The 17,510-nt window shown below is 45.4% G+C and overlaps 1 protein-coding gene across 4 annotated transcripts in view; it reads left to right on the forward strand.

The window, feature by feature from the left end:
- Positions 1–17,178, forward strand: part of SMARCAL1 (SWI/SNF related, matrix associated, actin dependent regulator of chromatin, subfamily a like 1) — a 53,822-nt gene extending 36,644 nt beyond the window's left edge. For all 4 annotated transcript variants that reach the window (XM_027567076.1, XM_027567067.1, XM_027567086.1 and 1 more), the window contains 6 exons: positions 5,532–5,602; positions 9,479–9,581; positions 10,873–11,055; positions 12,083–12,183; positions 13,138–13,234; positions 16,309–17,178. In XM_027567076.1, the coding sequence (XP_027422877.1) occupies positions 5,532–5,602; positions 9,479–9,581; positions 10,873–11,055; positions 12,083–12,183; positions 13,138–13,234; positions 16,309–16,521 (768 nt within the window). In that variant the 3' untranslated portion in view covers positions 16,522–17,178. The remainder of the gene's footprint in view (positions 1–5,531; positions 5,603–9,478; positions 9,582–10,872; positions 11,056–12,082; positions 12,184–13,137; positions 13,235–16,308) is intronic.
- Positions 17,179–17,510: the final 332 nt, after the last annotated feature.

Consider the following 17,510-nt stretch of genomic DNA (forward strand, 5'->3'; position numbering starts at 1 on the left):
TCACTGTGGACATACAGACCAGTGGTTCTCAAATTATATTTCCGCGGAACTACCAGAAGAACTAAGGTGTTCTGTTGCTAGAATCAGTGTCAGTGGCCTTTTCCATTCATTGAGATAAAAACTCAATGAATGGAAATTTTTTCTCAATTTTAAGCTTTTTCTTAAACCTTTCTTAAGCGATTAACAAGTCTGCTAACTTTTGCCCATCAGTGAAATCTACCAAACAGGAAAACCAATGAACATGTATAGCATATATATACTATTAATGGAAAAAATTCAGATGCATGTTATTTTTAAATGCAAAGGTATGAATGTTTATAGAATGCTTTATGAAGTGTTTCAGTTCCTTGTATGTGTGGTGGAAGAGAGTCTATCAGTATTTCATGGGAGTTTCCAGAGAACAGCCTTCCCTACACCAGTTCACCTCTCGAACCAGATGGAGAACAGCCAGTGTAGACAACTGACAAGCAGTCAGTGGGGATTTGAATTGAGGACGAAAGTCATTTTAAGCGGTCAGGAGGCAACTGTCAATTGTGCAGAATAGCCAAAAAAAAAGTATGGGAATCTTGAACTTAGTGCAGCAAGGTTTGAAAGGATTTTAAACTTTAGGCCAATGTGCACGGTTAGGTGAGTGGCACTTTATGATTTCAGGTGTAACCTGCATGTTTGATTTCTGAATTAATAGGGGATGATGTGAAATTGACTAGGCTGAGCCATGGAAATCAGGAATATTGGATGTTTATAACTCCCCGTGGCTATGCAGGTCCCTTAAATTCTTTGGGATTTGTTGGTATTTTCTTCCCTGAAAAGGGAAGCCACAACCTGCCTCCTGGGCTTGGTGCTGGAAAAGTGCAAAGGGTTGGTGGCGGTTGCTCTGAATCCCACCTGTTGTGTGATTGTTGTCACTGCTTCTTCACCCCAGAGTCTTCAAGCTATTTTTCAGATTGTGAAAAAAAAACCCTAAATTGCACTGTAATTCTTCAAGAATCCAGTGGAGAAGAGCCCTTGAGCCCTTCTCAGCACAGTGCTTGAGAATTGCTCTGTGCTTCCTTGGTGTCTTGGGAAATTTAAGTCTGTCTTTAAGAGAGAGAAATTGAATAGATAAAGACTGCCTTCAGCATGGTGCTAAAATACTGTGTTCTTTTTGATAGGATAAATTCTTGAAAAATGTTGTTTTCTTTTGTCTTCTTTAATGTAAATTCATTTTTTATAATGGAAAATCCAAGTAGCAAATGAATTTATGAGCATGAGCCTTTAGAACATTAGAACCTTTCTTACCATAAAGCCACAGATTTAATGCGTTGCAAACCATGGATCCAGCTGGGAGCAGTCCATCCCCCACTCAACCCAGGAAATAGAACCAGTGTCTGTGGGGGCTTGGACCAGATGGCCATCAACGTGCCTTCCAAGCCCTGACTGCCTGTGAAACCCTGAATTGAAAGAGTTAAACTGGAGAATCATGGTTTTGTGTGTTGAGTCTGTGAATCTGCAGAAAGGACCCCACCACCCCCATTTTTAATAGTGACTCTGCAGCCCCAAGTTTCCCTGTGATTTTACACATTATGGTGGTTCAAGCAAAGCACGGCTAACCTGTCAAAAAGCGGTTCTTTCTTTGTTCCCTCACACCTTCCCATCCAGAGGACGACATTTTTTGAAAAGCTTTAAATCACAGAAGCCAAGGTGAAGCAGCCAATTTATAAAACATAACGTACAGCGAAAGCTTTTTCTCATTTTCAGCCGAAATAATAGATAGCTTTTCACCAGCTAAGAAAAGCTGACTCTAATCATCCTTTGTCTAAAGCCGTTTTTTGATCAGCAAGACTAGGAGCAGAAAAATGGAACTGGTTCACGCAGACTTCCTGGGGATGGTATCAGCTCACCTTTCTGCTGTTTGACAATCCATTCAAATTCCCACACAGAAATTCAGAACCCCAATGGATCTAATTTAATAAAAGTCTAAGAGGCAGGAACAAAGAATGCGGGTTATTTAAAATTTCCCAGTCCAGGGCTGGCAAAAGAAGTAAGATAGTTATTGGGCTAATATTATGTCTACTCAGTTTGGGGAGCTTCTTTTTTTTTTAAAAGATAAACTATTGATTTCTCCTACATTAAAAATACAGCAGATATCTACTGTATAAAGTCTGATCAAGAAAAGTGCTTATAATATGTGGGCTTCCCTGGTGGCTCAGACGGTAAAGCGTCTGTTTACAATGCGGGAGACCCGGGTTCAATCCCTGGGTTGGGAAAATCCCCTGGAGAAGGAAATGGCAATCCACTCCAGTACTATTGCCTGGAAAATCCCATGGACAGAGGAGCTTGGTAGGCTACAGTCCACAGGGTCGTATTTATTAAATGTTTTTTATCACTATATGATAAAAAATAAATTGACCCATCTTTTGATAATTTTGACATGTATCATTTGGGTATTTTCTTCTATTAAATCTATGTGTATTTTGCTTTAAAATATTTATTATTTATATATCAATATACATAGAACTTATGTACATAATAAGCAGCGTATATATTTTATTTTTTTATTTTTAATTGGAGGAGGTGGTTGTTGTCATTCAGTCACTAAGTCATGTCCAACTGTTTGTAACCCCTGGACTGCAGCATGCCAGGCTTACCAATTGGAAGATAATTGCTTTATAATGTATTGGTTCCTGCCACACAAAAGCATGAATCAGCCATAAGTATACATATATATCCCCTCCCTCTTGTGCCTCCCTCCCACCCCTATCCCACCCCTCTAAATTGTCAGAGAAGACAGGGTTGAGCTCTTTGTGTTATATACCAACTTTCCACTAGCTATCCATTTTACACATGGTAATGTATGTATTTCAGTGCTACTGTTCAGTTCATCCCACCCTCTCCTTCCCCCACTGTGTCTACAAGTTCATTCTCTATGTCTGTCTCTGTTCCTGCCCTGCAAATAGATTCATCAGTACCATTTTTCTAGATTCCGTATGTATCCATTAATATATGATATTGCAACATACATGTTTTAAAAGCAGAATTCGGATCTTATAAGCATACATCAAGTAGGGGAGAAAGCAAGTTACAAAACTATATCTGTGCACTTTTCAGTGTTGTTGTATGTTCTTTTAAAACATAGTATTTGAAGACTGGTTTTCCCCAATGGCTCAGCAGTAAAGAACCCACCTGTTCAATGCAGGAGATGCAGGTTCGGTCCCTGGGATGGGAAGATCCCCTGGAGAAGGAAATGGCAACCACTCCAGTATCTTTACCTGGGAAACAGAGGAGCCTGGCAGGCTACAGTCCATGTGGTCGCAAAAGTGTTGGACATGACTGAGCAACTAAATAACAACAATAATTTGAACACTGCAGAATATTTTCTCACATGTCTGTATAATAATTTTGTCAGTCTTTGTTGTTGGACATTTAAGTTATTTCCGTTTTTCACTATTCTAAATGACACTACACTGAAAAGGCGGTTTACATCTGAATTTGTGTACCTCCATTTCTATCCTGAAGATAAATGTTAAGGATTGAGTTGCTGTATCATAGGATAGGGAGTCCCTGGTGGCTTAGACAGTAAAGAAATCTGCCCGCAGCGCAGGAGGCCTGGGTTCAATCCCTGGGTCAGGACCATCCCCTGGAGGAGGGCATGGTAACCCATACCACTATTCTTGCCTGATAAGTCCATGGACAGTGGAGCCTGACAGGCTACAGTCCATGGGGTTGCAAAGAGTCGGACACTACTGAGTGACTCACACACACACATCACAGGATATGGGCATATTTTGAAGACTTTTGCTACATACTGACCAAAAGGGTTAGCCCAGAATACTATCCCCTTGCTGCTGCTGCTGCTAAGCCCCTAGCCGTGTGTAATAAGGATGTTTTCTCACACCCACATCGTCTCTGGGCATGTTAAATCTCCGGGCAAGGTTTCTGAAAGTGCTTTTTTACCATTTCTCCATCTGTTTTGCCCTCTCCTTTTCTAATAGCAGATGTGGAGTAAGTGTGGGTGTGGGGAAGGATCTGACAGGAGTCTCTGAAGGGACCCAGGAGTTTATTTTGTGGATTGAGTGGGGTGCAGTCTGCTCAAGGCATGCACACTGCCTGTGAGGTCACCAGATGGGAGCCTGACACTGTCCCGTCAGCATGTCCTTCCAGGGACACGTTTGGTTGGAGAGCCTCACCTGCTGCCAGGGACCCTTTGAGGGACACGAGTGGACCCCATGTGAGCTTATGGGCCACACACGGAAAGTTGGGTGTGTGTCTGGAGCCTCATCAGAGTCCTGACCACGCCCAAGGCTGAGAAACAAGGCACACGCACCCGCCCCCCCCCCCCCCCCCCCCGCCGCCCCGACACACACACACATACGCACACACAGAACCACATGTTCACCACGAGTTCCTAGGAAGTTTGAGTTGTTAAACTGAACTGCTGCCACAAAATAGGAGCAACAGTGGCCACCACCATGACACCCATGTATAAAATGAAATGGACCTGCTACCCCGTCAGTACCCCCATGGATTCCTGTGGCTCTTGGGTCTTTTTCTTGTTTCTCGTCAAGACCTAGACGAGAGATGCTGTTTAAAGCCAAACAACGATTTTGACCAGGTAGCTTTTCCTCTCGTCTTGTGGTGTCCGTCATTTAAGGTATGTCCCACTGTGGCTGCTTCTCTGAGTTGTAATGAGTTCAGGGCCATGGGTGTTATTACTGGCTGGGCCATCTCTTTGTCCCATGAGGGAGCTGCCGTGTCAGTCACTGGCCTCACAGGGCCCAGGCCCAAACTGTGGGAGCATCTGTAAACCCACACTGGAACGGGATGGTGGCTCTACCAAGGCTGGTAAGAGTACCTGTCATCTCTGGGAGCCCAGGAGCGATGGTAAATGTTCTCTCATATTATTATGAAACTATTTATGCACCTCCTGTGTTAGCATTCCTTAGTGGGATTTATTTAGATGCAAACACTAAAGAAAATATGGTTTCTTCTCAAGGGAAGTCAGTTGCCTGATGGGGAGACAGGGCAGAAACACATGAATAAAAGTATTGAGATAGTATTTGAATACAGTGTGTCAATTGGAATTGATTCAGCACGTCTTAGAGGTGAGCTCAGTCAGTTGAGTATGGACAAAACTTGGCAGGAGGAAAGGACTAGGGGAACGTCTTGGACCAGTGTCACATGTAAGTTGTCACCAGACTGCAATACCTGTAGTAAACAGGTGTGCTTAGCAAGGCTGCCTTTCAGCTGAGCACCTGAACTTGGTATGGTTGTTGAGGTACCACCTGAGATGTCCTTCCAAAGAGCTCGTATGTTCCTTGCCTTGTTGGATTCTCACGACAGCTCTCAAAGGCTGACGGAGGAGCTATAACGCCGTGTCTCCCAGGGTCCAGACAGTTGCCACAGCGTGGCTAAAGCAAGCAGATAAGTCAGGGACTCTTGGCTCTGCCACATGATATTGGGACCTATAAAGCTCGTGGTGGCAATAATTACATCAGTCTATTACAGAGTTCTCAGAGTGGGAGACTTTAAACTCTCCCTTTCTCTTTCCACAGAAGCAGCAGCAAAAAGAAGCCCTCATTCTCTTCTTCAACAGAACAGCTGAAGCTAAAATTCCATCTATCATGTAAGTGGTCACCAAGTGTCACTCCTCTCTCTCTCTTTTTTAAAAAGAAACACCTGTTACCTTAGTCCATCAGGATGGCTTTATTGTTCTGTAAGAAATGATTGTGTTAGTCACTCAGTCATATCCGACTCTTTGTGACCCCATGGACTGTAGCCCACCAGGTTCCTCCGTCCATGGAATTCTCCAGACAAGAATACTAGAATGGGTAGCCATTCCCTTCTCCAGGGAATCTTCCTGACTCAGGAATTGAACCCGGGTCTCCTGCATTTCAGGCAGACTCTTTATCATCTGAGACTTGAATCCTAATTGCCTTGAATATACATTTTAAGGCACCACAGCCTCATGGCTCAGGAGGCATAAGTGGCCCTGTAGCTGGAACACCTCCTGGATGTGACTGAGGTCCCTGAGTGATCATGTCTTAACTCAAGTGAAGTGGAGCTGTGGCCACTTCCAAGGAGGGCAGAATAACCCAAACACTGAAGCGAACTGTTCCTCTTCCGAGAACTGTGCTCACTTGCCTGTAGGAGGAAATTAGGGGTTTCATAGAAGACTTAGAAGCTGCCTTTCAGAGAGTCTCTAGTCTTCTCCAAAGACATGATTCAGCCATCATTTACCTAAATAAGAAAGAAAGTGAATGTCAGGGTTTGTTCAAAAGATACGGGCAAGTGGCTGTTGTCACACTTGAGTCTCCTTCCGCCTTTTAAACTAAAGCTGAAGTGATGAATTCTGTCCTTAAAATTATTCAGTGACTTGAAAAAAATTGTCTGCTTTTGCTAAAGAAAGAAACCCCCACTGCTTTTCACATATCCCTGTGATAGAAGCTTGAAGCGAGTCTAACGACGTGGAGCTTGCCTAATTGTTATTGTTTAACATTCGTATGAGACTCCGGCAGGATAACAGTCCAAGTGATTAGGTTACAATGAAAGGAATTCAGCGTGGGTTAAACTGAGCCACGCAGCCTCCCCGGCCCCTCACTCAGCCCCTGCATCGCCCAGCCTCCCTGGCCTCTCCCTCTGCATCCTCATATGTGGTTGGAGAGTGAGTTCACCTCATTGTTCCAATTGCAGGCTCTCCACATGGACCACTGAGTGTTGGGCAGCCCTCCTTCACCCTCTGGCTACTACCCTTTTCATTTATGATACTGCTATGGGACTAATGAACTCCAGGTGTGGTTTTTGTAGCCTGAAAACTTTTCTCTCAGACACCAGCCGGAATTGCCCCCACCAACCCATTTCTCATGTGCCCTGGATAACAGATGGCAAGGGTGTCAGCCCTTCCTTTGCTCTCTCAGCTTGTGACAGGGTCCCTTGAGTGCTGGCTCAGAGCCACCCATTCCCCCTAGGAATTTAAATCTAGCTATTTTTCCATCTTGTAAAGAAACTTTGGTTATACCTTGACTTAGTATGGTTATGCTGCTATAATAAAACTATCATAGGCCATGTGCCTGAACAAACTTGTATTTCTCACAGTCCTAGAGGCTAGGAAGTCCAAATTCAAGGTGCTGGCAGATTCAGTCTGGTGAGAGTGCTCTTCCTGGCTTGTAGACAGCAGTCTTCCTGCTGTGTCCTCCCTTGCAGAAGGGGCACGGGTACTCTTGGGGCTCTCTTTTGTAAGAACACTGGCTCCATCTCCTCCCATAGGCCCCAACTCCCAATACCCCCAACTCCCAATACCGTCACATTGTGTGTGTGCTAAGTCTCTTCAGTCCATTTCTTTGACCCTGTGAACTGTAGCCCACCAGGCTCCTTTGTCCATGGGATTCTCCTGGCAAGAATACTGGAGTGGGTGGCCATTTCCATCTCCAGGGGATCTTCCTGACCCAAGTATCGAACCCTCATCTCTTGCGTCTCCTGCATTGGTAGGCAGGTTCTTTACCATTAGGGCCACCTGGGAAGCCCGAACCATCACACTGCGGGTTAGGATTTCAACGTATGAGCTAGTGGGCAGGGACACAAACATTCAGTCCCTAACATATCTTATACATACTTTTTCAAAATCCTATGATAAATTATATAGTGATTGATAGTTTCCAACAGTTCTGACATCTATTAACTCATGTCACATTTACAGCCTCTTCGTGAGATCAGTAGAATAAGTTAAAATGTAGAAACTGAGTAAATCTCATGTAAATCTTTAAACTTCAGAATCAAACAGCTAGTAAGTAGAAATTAGATTATAAATCTTAAAACTCCAATTTCCTCTGATAGTTGCTTTTCTTTCTTTCCTTCTTTTCTTTTTTCTTATTTGCTGTTGTTGGTTTTCATTTTAATGGACATATTTCAATATAAAGCCAAGGTTATTGTGGTTGGCAAATATTTCCAGCCTGGTAGCCTAGGGACTGAGGAAGGCAGAGCAGCAGTGCCATGTCTGAGACGCAGAGGGGAGAAAAGCATTAGGAAAATGGGGGGCCATGGTGTTTATGGCCTGAGCAAGTTGATTTTATGGCCTTGTGACTTTTTGATGATGTAGTAATAAATGTTTTTGCTTATATCATGGTAAATTCTGTCTCTCAAACTAATTAGATTCTATTAGTACCAACAATTCACAGATTGAACTCAACTCCATACTATGGTTGACCACAGTGTTTTTTGAAAATAATTCTTAAATGTTAAGAAGAGCGTCCACTTACCTTTTCACCACCTGCCCATACTGTGATAGGAAGCCTTAGAGATTTGACCCATAAGGAGAGTGGTGTCTGTTCTCTACCCAGACACCCATGTGTGTGTCCTGTCCACTGAGGCTCACATTCCTGCTGCCTGTGCAGGAGCCTTGACCTGTATTGAGATTGGGAACCCTCTGCAGGGTGCTAATGCCAGGGCAAGCCTTAGGGTCTGCTGACTGAGCGACCCTCCTCCCTACAGCGCTCAGGGGTCACTGCCTGCCTTTAAGGCCACAGCTAAAGATAAGGAGCAGAAAGTCAAGAAAACAACACATTGCTAGGGACTTGTCTGGTGGTCCAGTGGTTAAGACTCCAAGTTTCCAATGCAGGGGGTGTGGGATCAATTCCTGATCAGGGAACTAAGATCCAACATGTCCCATGGCACAGCCAAAAAGTAAATAAGAATAATAAAAATATTTTTTAAAAAATAAGTACTTTAAAAAAACCCACAGTGGATGGAGAAGAGAAATAAAGGGAGGAAAAAAGACCACATAAACAATGCCTTTTCACCTGCTATTCCTTGGCCTCGAAAAGAATTCACTTAACACTGCCTTAACTGCAGGCCCTGGCGTGCAGTCTGATGGGGAAGGGAGCTGGAAGGCTATCCCTGACGAGTCTCCTGAGTATGAGTACATGCATTCGTGTGCATGCTCAGTGGTGTCTGACTCTTTGCGACATGACTCCTCTATCCCCCAGGCTCCTCTGTCCATGGAATTTCCCAGGCAAGAATACTGGAGTAGGTTGCCATTTCCTACTTACTTCTCAGTACTACATTGCCAGAAATTTGATTACTGTCAAGAATCCCTTAATCCTTGCCCAGGCATTTTCAGATCTATAGACAGCACTTCAGTTTTTATTGAAAACACGTTTGAATGATAGTAGCAGCCAAAGTGAAAACTGTTAATTATCTAGTATGATCTTAGGTTATAAGAATGTTTCAGTAACCTGTCAGAAACATGTAAAACATGAAGATACTTTGACTTATTTGTGTTTGGGAGATGACTAAAAAGTATGGAAGAATTCTGTACATGGCAGAAGATGACTTCCCTACACCTTCTGAGGGCGAGAGGGAAAGGTCAGCTCTCAGAGGAGGGAGTGGATGGGCCAGGGAGGCAGGTACCCCAAAGGTGTCTGCCACAGATGCAGTCACTTTTCAGTAACTAACTTCAGTCGGATTGCATATGTTTTCAATTTATTGTTGTCTTTGTTAAATGCAGCGAATATATCCTGGACCTGCTAGAAAGTGGACGAGAGAAGTTTCTTGTGTTTGCGCACCATAAGGTGGTTCTGGATGCAATTACTAAGGAGCTTGAGAGGAAGGTATGCACCCTTTGAACTTCAGCACAGGATGCTTTCTTGTTTGTGTGTTGGCTGCTGAGTTGTTTTGAGCAGGCTGAGGTCAGATCTGAGCAAGTGAGATGAAGTTTTCCAGAACCATTGCTGAAGACTTTCTGAAGGATTTTTCTTGCTTTTAGAACCATGAACATGTTGTTTTAACCCATCTTTTAAAATTTTTTTAAATTTTAATTGCTTTGAAAGTGCAAGTATTAGCTGCTCAGTCATTTCCAACTCTTTGCAACACCATGGACTATAGCCAACCAGGTTCCCCTGTCCATGGGATTCTTCAGGTGAGAATACTGGAGTGGGTGGCCTTTCCCTTCTCTAGGGCATCTTCCTGACCCATGGATCGAACCCAGGTCTCCTGCGTTGCAGGCAGATTCTGTACTGTCTGAGCTACCAGGGAAGCCTTACTGAGGTATAATTACAGGTACATGTGATCTGTCTGTACATGCGATGATTGGGATGAGTCTCTGGGCAATGATGCTGAGTAGAGACCACAGCCCCAGAGTTTACATAGTGTGTATATAGCATTTCTGACATGGAACATTTTAGAAATGCAGGCCAGATTAGTAAGGAGCAGGTGGGTGAGAGCGAAGCAGGAGGGAAGTGGGCAGGGCTATAAAAGGGCCACGGAGCATCCCTGTGTGGTTAGAACCATTCACTGTCTCCACTGTGAAGGCAGATATGTGAAAACCCACATGTGGGATAAAACTGTATAGAACACATACACATGAGTCTCAGTAAAATGGAAAATTGAATACGGTCAGTGGATTGTATCAAAGTCAGTCTCCTGGGTATAATTGTGCTATAGTTTTACGAATATTGGGCTTCCCTGGTGGCCCAGATGGTAAAGAATCTGACTGCGATGCAGGAGATCTAGGTTTGACCCCTGGGTGGGGAATATCCCCTGGAGAAGGGAATGGCTCCCCACTCCAGTATTCGGGAGAACTCTAGAAAATTCCATGGACCAGGGAACCTGGTGGGCTATATATAGTCCATGGGGTTGCAAAGAGTTGGACACAAGCCAACGACTAACAATACTTCAACTTTTACCAATATTATCATTGGGGTAATGGACAAGGAATCCCTCTGTTTTATTGCTTAATACACATGCGAACCTACAGTTCTGTCAACACAAGGTTCAGTTTGAAAGGAAAGGCCAGAAAAAAGCTTGGAAAGCAGTTCAGAGGGCGCCTGTTGGAGCTCAGAGCCCCAGCAGCGCGGTTCTCTGCGCACCCCTGCCCAACCGCCTCTCTCCCTGTTTCCGCAGCGCGTGCAGCACATCCGTATCGATGGCTCCACCTCCTCGGCCGACCGCGAGGACCTCTGCCAGCAGTTTCAGTTGTCCCCGGGCCCTGCCGTGGCCGTGCTGTCCATCACCGCCGCCAACATGGGCCTCACCTTCTCCTCGGCTGACCTGGTGGTGTTCGGGGAGCTGTTTTGGAACCCGGGGGTGAGGAGCGCTCGTCGGGAGGGGCGGGGTGGCGGCGAGAGGCGGGGCTTGTGTGCGCTGTCCCTGGTGCTAGCGTCATGGCCCCTGGTTGTCCATCAGCTTCATAAACAGATCTTAGGTCTTCACAGCACCCTGCTTTGTAGCAGGATTATCGACTCCATCTCATTATCAATGGGTAGGCTGATGTTCTGAAGAAACCTCCGGATCCATCTCTCCCTGAAGACGCTGGGGGCTCAGAAAGCATAGCTGTCACTTAAGGGGAGCGCATGGCAGCCCCGGTCCCAAGCCTCTGCCTTCCCACCCTGAGCCCCTTTGATCCACCACCCCTGGGAGCCACTTTAGTGATGGGGCCACAGCAGGGCGACCACGGTGGTGTTCCCTGGACACTGCCACCGTGCCCACTGGCCTTATCTGATGAGCTGACTACTGTGGCAACAGACGGAAGACATTTGTTGGGACTTGTAAAGTTTTCTCCTGAACTGCAGAAAGAAGGTCTTTCCCTCCTGATGTCCTGACTGCGTGTGGCTCTCACTGCCACACGCTGGCAATGGCCATAACGATGACGATGGGGGGCTTAGAGGTGGAAGGCTTCTTAGAATAGAAACCATGGCTGGTGGGTTTCATTGTTCGTTGTAGGGTTTACCATGGTATAAAAAAGCCACCCTACCCCCGATCCTATCTGGCCTCTGCCCAGGCACAGTATTTTTATCTATTTAGAAGATAACTTTTCATTACACGGAGGAAGACAGAAAGTATGCCGGGTCCCCTTCATCACGGCTGATGGCAGAGCTGCAGCTCAGCCTCCCTCCAGCACCGGGCCCAGCCCTGGGGAGCGTCCACAGCTGCAGCTACAGATTGAGTTCCCCGTGATGCCCAGTGCTGTGTTTGCCTCTCCCTTTTGTCAGACGACAGGTTGTTTGTGGGCACAGACTCGCAGGCCCCCGGCCGTGTGACCCACAGTGAGGAGGCAGGGCTGTGATGGACCGAGCAGCCTCGACCTGTCTCCATCCTGCCCCACGCCCTGCAGGTGCTGATGCAGGCTGAGGACCGGGTGCACCGCATCGGACAGTTGAGCTCCGTGAGCATCCACTACCTGGTGGCGAGAGGCACGGCTGATGACTACCTCTGGTGAGGCCGCTGGCTGGCCCAGCAGTTGGGCTTGACACCAGTGATGTATTTTCTTTGCTCCCTGAGAGCCTCTGCTTTGGGGGAGCTCTCCAGGGACCCACACAGAAGACTCACTGGTAGTGCCCTCCCCCTTTCATCATGACCCTGTCTGGCCCCCTGCACAGCATTACTGTGACTGCAGGCGGGTGGGGGGAATGAGGAAACCTTGCAGGAATAAGAGTACGTGGCTCCTTCCCACTGACCTGAGAAAAGGGAGGAGAACTTACTGGGATGAAATGTAGGTGAAATTTTGTTTGTAAAACACTCTTCCCAGACGTGAAGGCTCTTGCTTAGACAGGGAAACGCCCCCTTTGTCCCCTCGTGATGTCTGCTGGTACCGTAAGGCAACATTTTCAGTGCTGCTGCTGGGCCATCCAAAGAAGTGGCTCACTTGGGTCATGCAGTGCTTTCTTAGCAGAACTGGGATAAAATGTTCAACTCTATGGAGTTTCATATCCATTACCTAAGAGAACGATCTCAAAATACTCCCTCCCAGTTCCATTTCTCCCTCCTGATAATAAGTTTCTTGATTATCTAATTTGTCTCCACTGCCTCCCTCTTTCTAGCTGATGACTGAGGTATCTTACCTTTACTTTGTGTGTGGCTTGCTTCTTCTTCCCTGTCTCTGTTAGTGGATTTGTTATTCAGGCAGCTCATAACAGCACAAGGTCCAAAATTTTGTTGTAATGGCATTTATTTCATACACATCTCCCAGTAGAAAGAACTTTGAGTCTGATATCTGAGCCCTGATTTGGTTGGTTTACAATAGAGAGGAAGTATGTGTTCCAGGATGGGTGTTCGTGCCTGGAGAGTTGCAGAGATGTGAGACAGTAAGCTGTCCCATAAGCACAGGAGGGGTGGTCTTGTAATCAGTCTGCTGGGTCCACGCACTGCAGCTCCTTTCTTCCCCAACAGGCCCCTGATTCAAGAGAAGATTAAAGTTCTGGGTGAAGCCGGGCTCTCTGAGACCAATTTTTCAGAAATGACAGAAGCCACAGATTACTTCTCCAAGGTAACACCAGCCCATGGCTCCCTGCACTGGGGCGTCCTGAGGTTTGGAATAGGAAGATGTGAATCACTCCTGGAATCTCCCCCAGACTGAGAGCCGAAATAAACGGCTGCAGTCGTTCTCAGGCCAATCCATGTGTGCATCCCTTTATGGAGAAGTGCTGACATTAACTCCTGCTGCTTTTCACATACCCTCCTAGATCCTCCTAAAACCAGGGCCTCCAAATGCTGCCATCAGGCCAAACTGACAAAAAACACCCCATGCAAACTGCTAAGTTGCTGCAAAAAGTACATAGCATCACTCAGCAGGCTGGCCACCAGAACATGTCCCCAGTCCACAATGGGGAGTGTTTCACATAGGGTGTTGTTTTCATGTACATATTTTCCCCTCTGTAGCTGCATTTTATTCTCAGTGTCTCCCCGTTTTATAAAGGGGTGAACAGAGATTTGCATAGGAGTAAGACTAGCCCACAACTGCCCTGCAAATCTCTGTTTACCCACTCCAATATTCTTGCCTGGAGAATTCCATACACAGAGGAGCCTGGTGGGCTACAGTCCATGGGGTTGCCAAGAGTTGGACACGGCTGAGTGACTAACACTTTCACACAAGCTGGCCCACAGTCACTGGTCACGTGAAGCCAGCTCAAGGCAGAAGGCTTCCGGGCTCCGCCAGCACTCCCTGTGTGACAGCCTCTTATTATCAAGGAGAGTAAGAGGCCCATGAGCATCCTTCCGTGACCAGCTGGGCCTTGTCAGAAAGGCTGAGAGGAGATCTGTTTGCCTCTGGCGAGAACAGCCTGGGCCCAGCAGGCCTGCCCTGGCCTAGCTCTCCAGCCCCATGGCACCCACAGCCCTTCTTCCTCCATTTCTGTGAAACAAGGAAGAGAGGAGTGAGAGGTGCAAAGACTCCCAGGGCTGGTCTTCATTCACCTGCTCAGGTGGTTGACGAGGAAGGTGAGAATTCAGGAGGTCCTGAGAGGATTGTTTCTAAAGAGTGAACTTGGACAGAGGTCTGAGCCTTGTGCTGAAAGGCAGCCTTGCTCTTCAGAAAACTGAGGTGCCTTCTCCTTCCTGTGGAATCACTGAGCATCAAAGCTGAGTTTAAATCAGCACAGTCTTGTAGGTGATTCTAAACTTGTCTGAGGGTGTGATCTTTACATTTACTTAAAACTAAATTCTTTTTTCAGGATGTAATTATTGGGATAAATTGGACTCAGGGGAGATATAATATAAATTATCCTTACAGTTAATAAGCCAATTTTAAAAAACAACTTTATTTTTAAACTTTTTAAAGAACTCTCTAATTCAGTTGAATAATGACTGTTTTGACAGAGCCTTGCTTATTATTTGCCCTTTAAAAAGAAAGAGCCTTATTTTTAAAGGATTCTCAACTAATAAGAATAGGTTTATTTATAACTCATTTACTTATACTGGCCTGACCCTCAGTTGCTCTGAATTAAGACTTTCTGCCTAAAAGTACAAATGCAAGATAATACAAACGGAGTTTATCAATATTTATTTTGATTAGTAATTAAAACTGAAAGCTTTATCAACTGTTAGGACAAGAAAATCTTGCCTCCTTATATAGGAGCCAAAAGCAAAAAAGGTCATGTCTGCCTGCCTGCTGAGAGGGAAAGTGAAATATTTGTCTGATCTTGGAATTTGCTTCCCTTTGTGTGTGCTCCAGATTAGCACAGAGCTTTGCCGTCACAGACTCCAATGAATGTGGACAGTTACTTCTATCTGGAGTAGGCTGCCTTTTGAGCAGCATTTCCTTGACTTTTAGTTGCCCAGACAGAAGCCTGATGAAGGTTATCGTAGAGGAGGGCACATGGCTGCTATGAGCCTGATCTTAATTACCTTTAATGTCATGTCCCATCTGAATATTTGGGATCCTGAATGGCTAGCAAATGTAGGGCACAGGTTACTGAATAATCTAGAGTCCTTGCAGCATCAGTTTTCAAGAACTTAGTGTCACTGTGGAAGGCTTTCATGAAAGCAAAGAGTGGCTAGTTGGGTTGAGACCTGACTACAAAGGGCCTGGAAGCAGACTTGATGAGGTAGACACAGGGTGCCCAGTGACGTGACAGGAGAATCTTAGTAGAGGGCAGTCTAGAGGGAAAAATCAGGCCTGGGCCAGACCTGTGGGCAGGTGATGTGGGACGAGGCCTGAGGCAGGAAGTGCAGTGAAACCATTTCAGGTCCAGGCAGGTACAGAGCCATGCGGCCCAAGTAAACAAACTGCCTTCAAGGAACCTAGGAGGGATCAGAGGGAGAAGCCAACCTTGATGTGTGAGATACGGAATCAGGACACCCCGGTGATCACAAGCCCGGGTGACTGGGTGAGAAGTGGGAGACCGTCAAAACCAGGGAACAGAAGCTGGTTCGGAGATGTAGGATTGAGGTGAGAGATGGCTGTGGTTTTTAGACGGGTTTGTTTTTATGGACCTGTGGGAAGTCACTGGAGACACTGAATATGTGCCTCTGGGTTGAATGATGGTCAGGGCTGGGAGCCAAGACAGAGGAGAGATCAGCAGAGGGGTGAGAACGAGCCCAGCATGTGTTGTGGTCGTGACCACTGGGTGTGATTCTAGCCCTACACTGTTGTCATCAGCACATAGGCACAGTTGTAATCATTGTAACTTTAGGGGAGTCAGAAATGGGTGCGTGTATCTACTTATCAGTATGTTAAGTGTATGTTTTATAACCTCTCTGAAAATTAGGTATAAACCATGGCTGAACACACTGATTTGGGAGTTGACTTAGCAGTTTAACCTCTTAGTGGAAAAAGGCCTTGGAGGAAGTGAGAGCTTGGGAGCTATTTCATCACTGAGATAGTGATTTGTAAAGTTAGAAGGGAGAAGCATTCCCAACATAAATTAGTGTGAGAGCAGGTCCTTTGTTGCTTTCACAACCATTTCTTTTTCTTTTTTCCCAACAAGCAGTAGAGAAGAAGCCAGACATGAAGGCAGTAAGGCTGCTCGAGTGATAAATAGTGTACTGAGCTGGTCCCACAGAGGTGGAGGAAAAGTCAGTGTTAATGCCTGGGTACTGATGTCTTTTCTTCCTCTGATGAAGGACTCAAAGCAGCAGAAGATCTACAACCTATTCCAGAAGTCCTTCGAGGAAGACGGAAACGATATGGAGCTCCTGGAGGCAGCAGAGTCCTTTGATCCAGGTTCCCAGGACGCGGGAGACAAGCTGGATGAAAGCACATTGACGGGCAGCCCAGTGAAGAAGAAGAGATTTGAATTTTTTGATAACTGGGACAGCTTTACCTCTCCTCTATAAGAGGAGGGGGAAAAAGCATTAAAAATAATGGAATTTATTAAAATAACATAAGGCTTTTTATTTTTTTTGAGGCGTATGCTCCTCTCGTCCTTACTTCAATGTTGGTCTCTGTCTCCAAGCCCAGTGGGTTACCAGGCCAAGTGTCAGCATTTCCTTTCATTATGTGTGGGTTTGCCTGGGTCTTAATTAACCTTAGCTGGACCTACCGAGAAACAGATAGTAGGTCGTAGTAATGGTGAATCATGTTCTTTAATTAACGAGGTGCTTCCTCCATAGCCCCTGAAATCTAGATTTTTTTAAATGTATTGATTCCGCAAATATTTATAGAGCACTTAATATGTGCCAGGCCCTGTTGTAGGTGCTGACAGCAGTTCACTAAACAAGGAAGGAAAGTACACGCTTTTGCCAAGGTTATCATATTAACAGGAGAGGCAATATTTTTCTATGAAGAAAGGTAAAGTAAGCTAAGCGTGTAGAGCAGGGGTTGACAAGCTTTTTCTATAAACAGCCAGAGAGTAATTAATTTTGCCTTTATGGGTCAGGATGTTTGTGTTGGAACCACTCAGCTGTGCTGCTGTGGTGCAGAATCAACTATAGACAATCCAGAAACAAGCGACTAGGGCTCTTTTCCAATAAAACTCTATTCCAGACACTGAATTTTGAACTTCATATAATTTTCATATGTCATGAATTACCATTCTTCTATTTTCAACCATTTAAAAATGTAAAAAACTGGACTTGGCTCACAGGCCCTACAGAAACAGGCAGTGAGCAGAATTGAGACCACAGACCATAGTTTGCCAACCCCTGGTGTAAAGTAACACCATCCAATAGAAACAAGACATGAGGCACATATGTGATTTTAATTTTCTAAAGAGTATTTTTAAAAACAAAGAAGGACCAACTTAGTAATACTTTCACCCAGGACAGTTAAGGTACTGTCATTTCAACATAATCACTATTAAAAAATTAAGGAACTTTTCACTCTT

Source organism: Bos indicus x Bos taurus, chromosome 2 (assembly GCF_003369695.1).
Source record: "Bos indicus x Bos taurus breed Angus x Brahman F1 hybrid chromosome 2, Bos_hybrid_MaternalHap_v2.0, whole genome shotgun sequence".
Taxonomy (NCBI): Eukaryota; Metazoa; Chordata; class Mammalia; order Artiodactyla; family Bovidae; genus Bos; species Bos indicus x Bos taurus.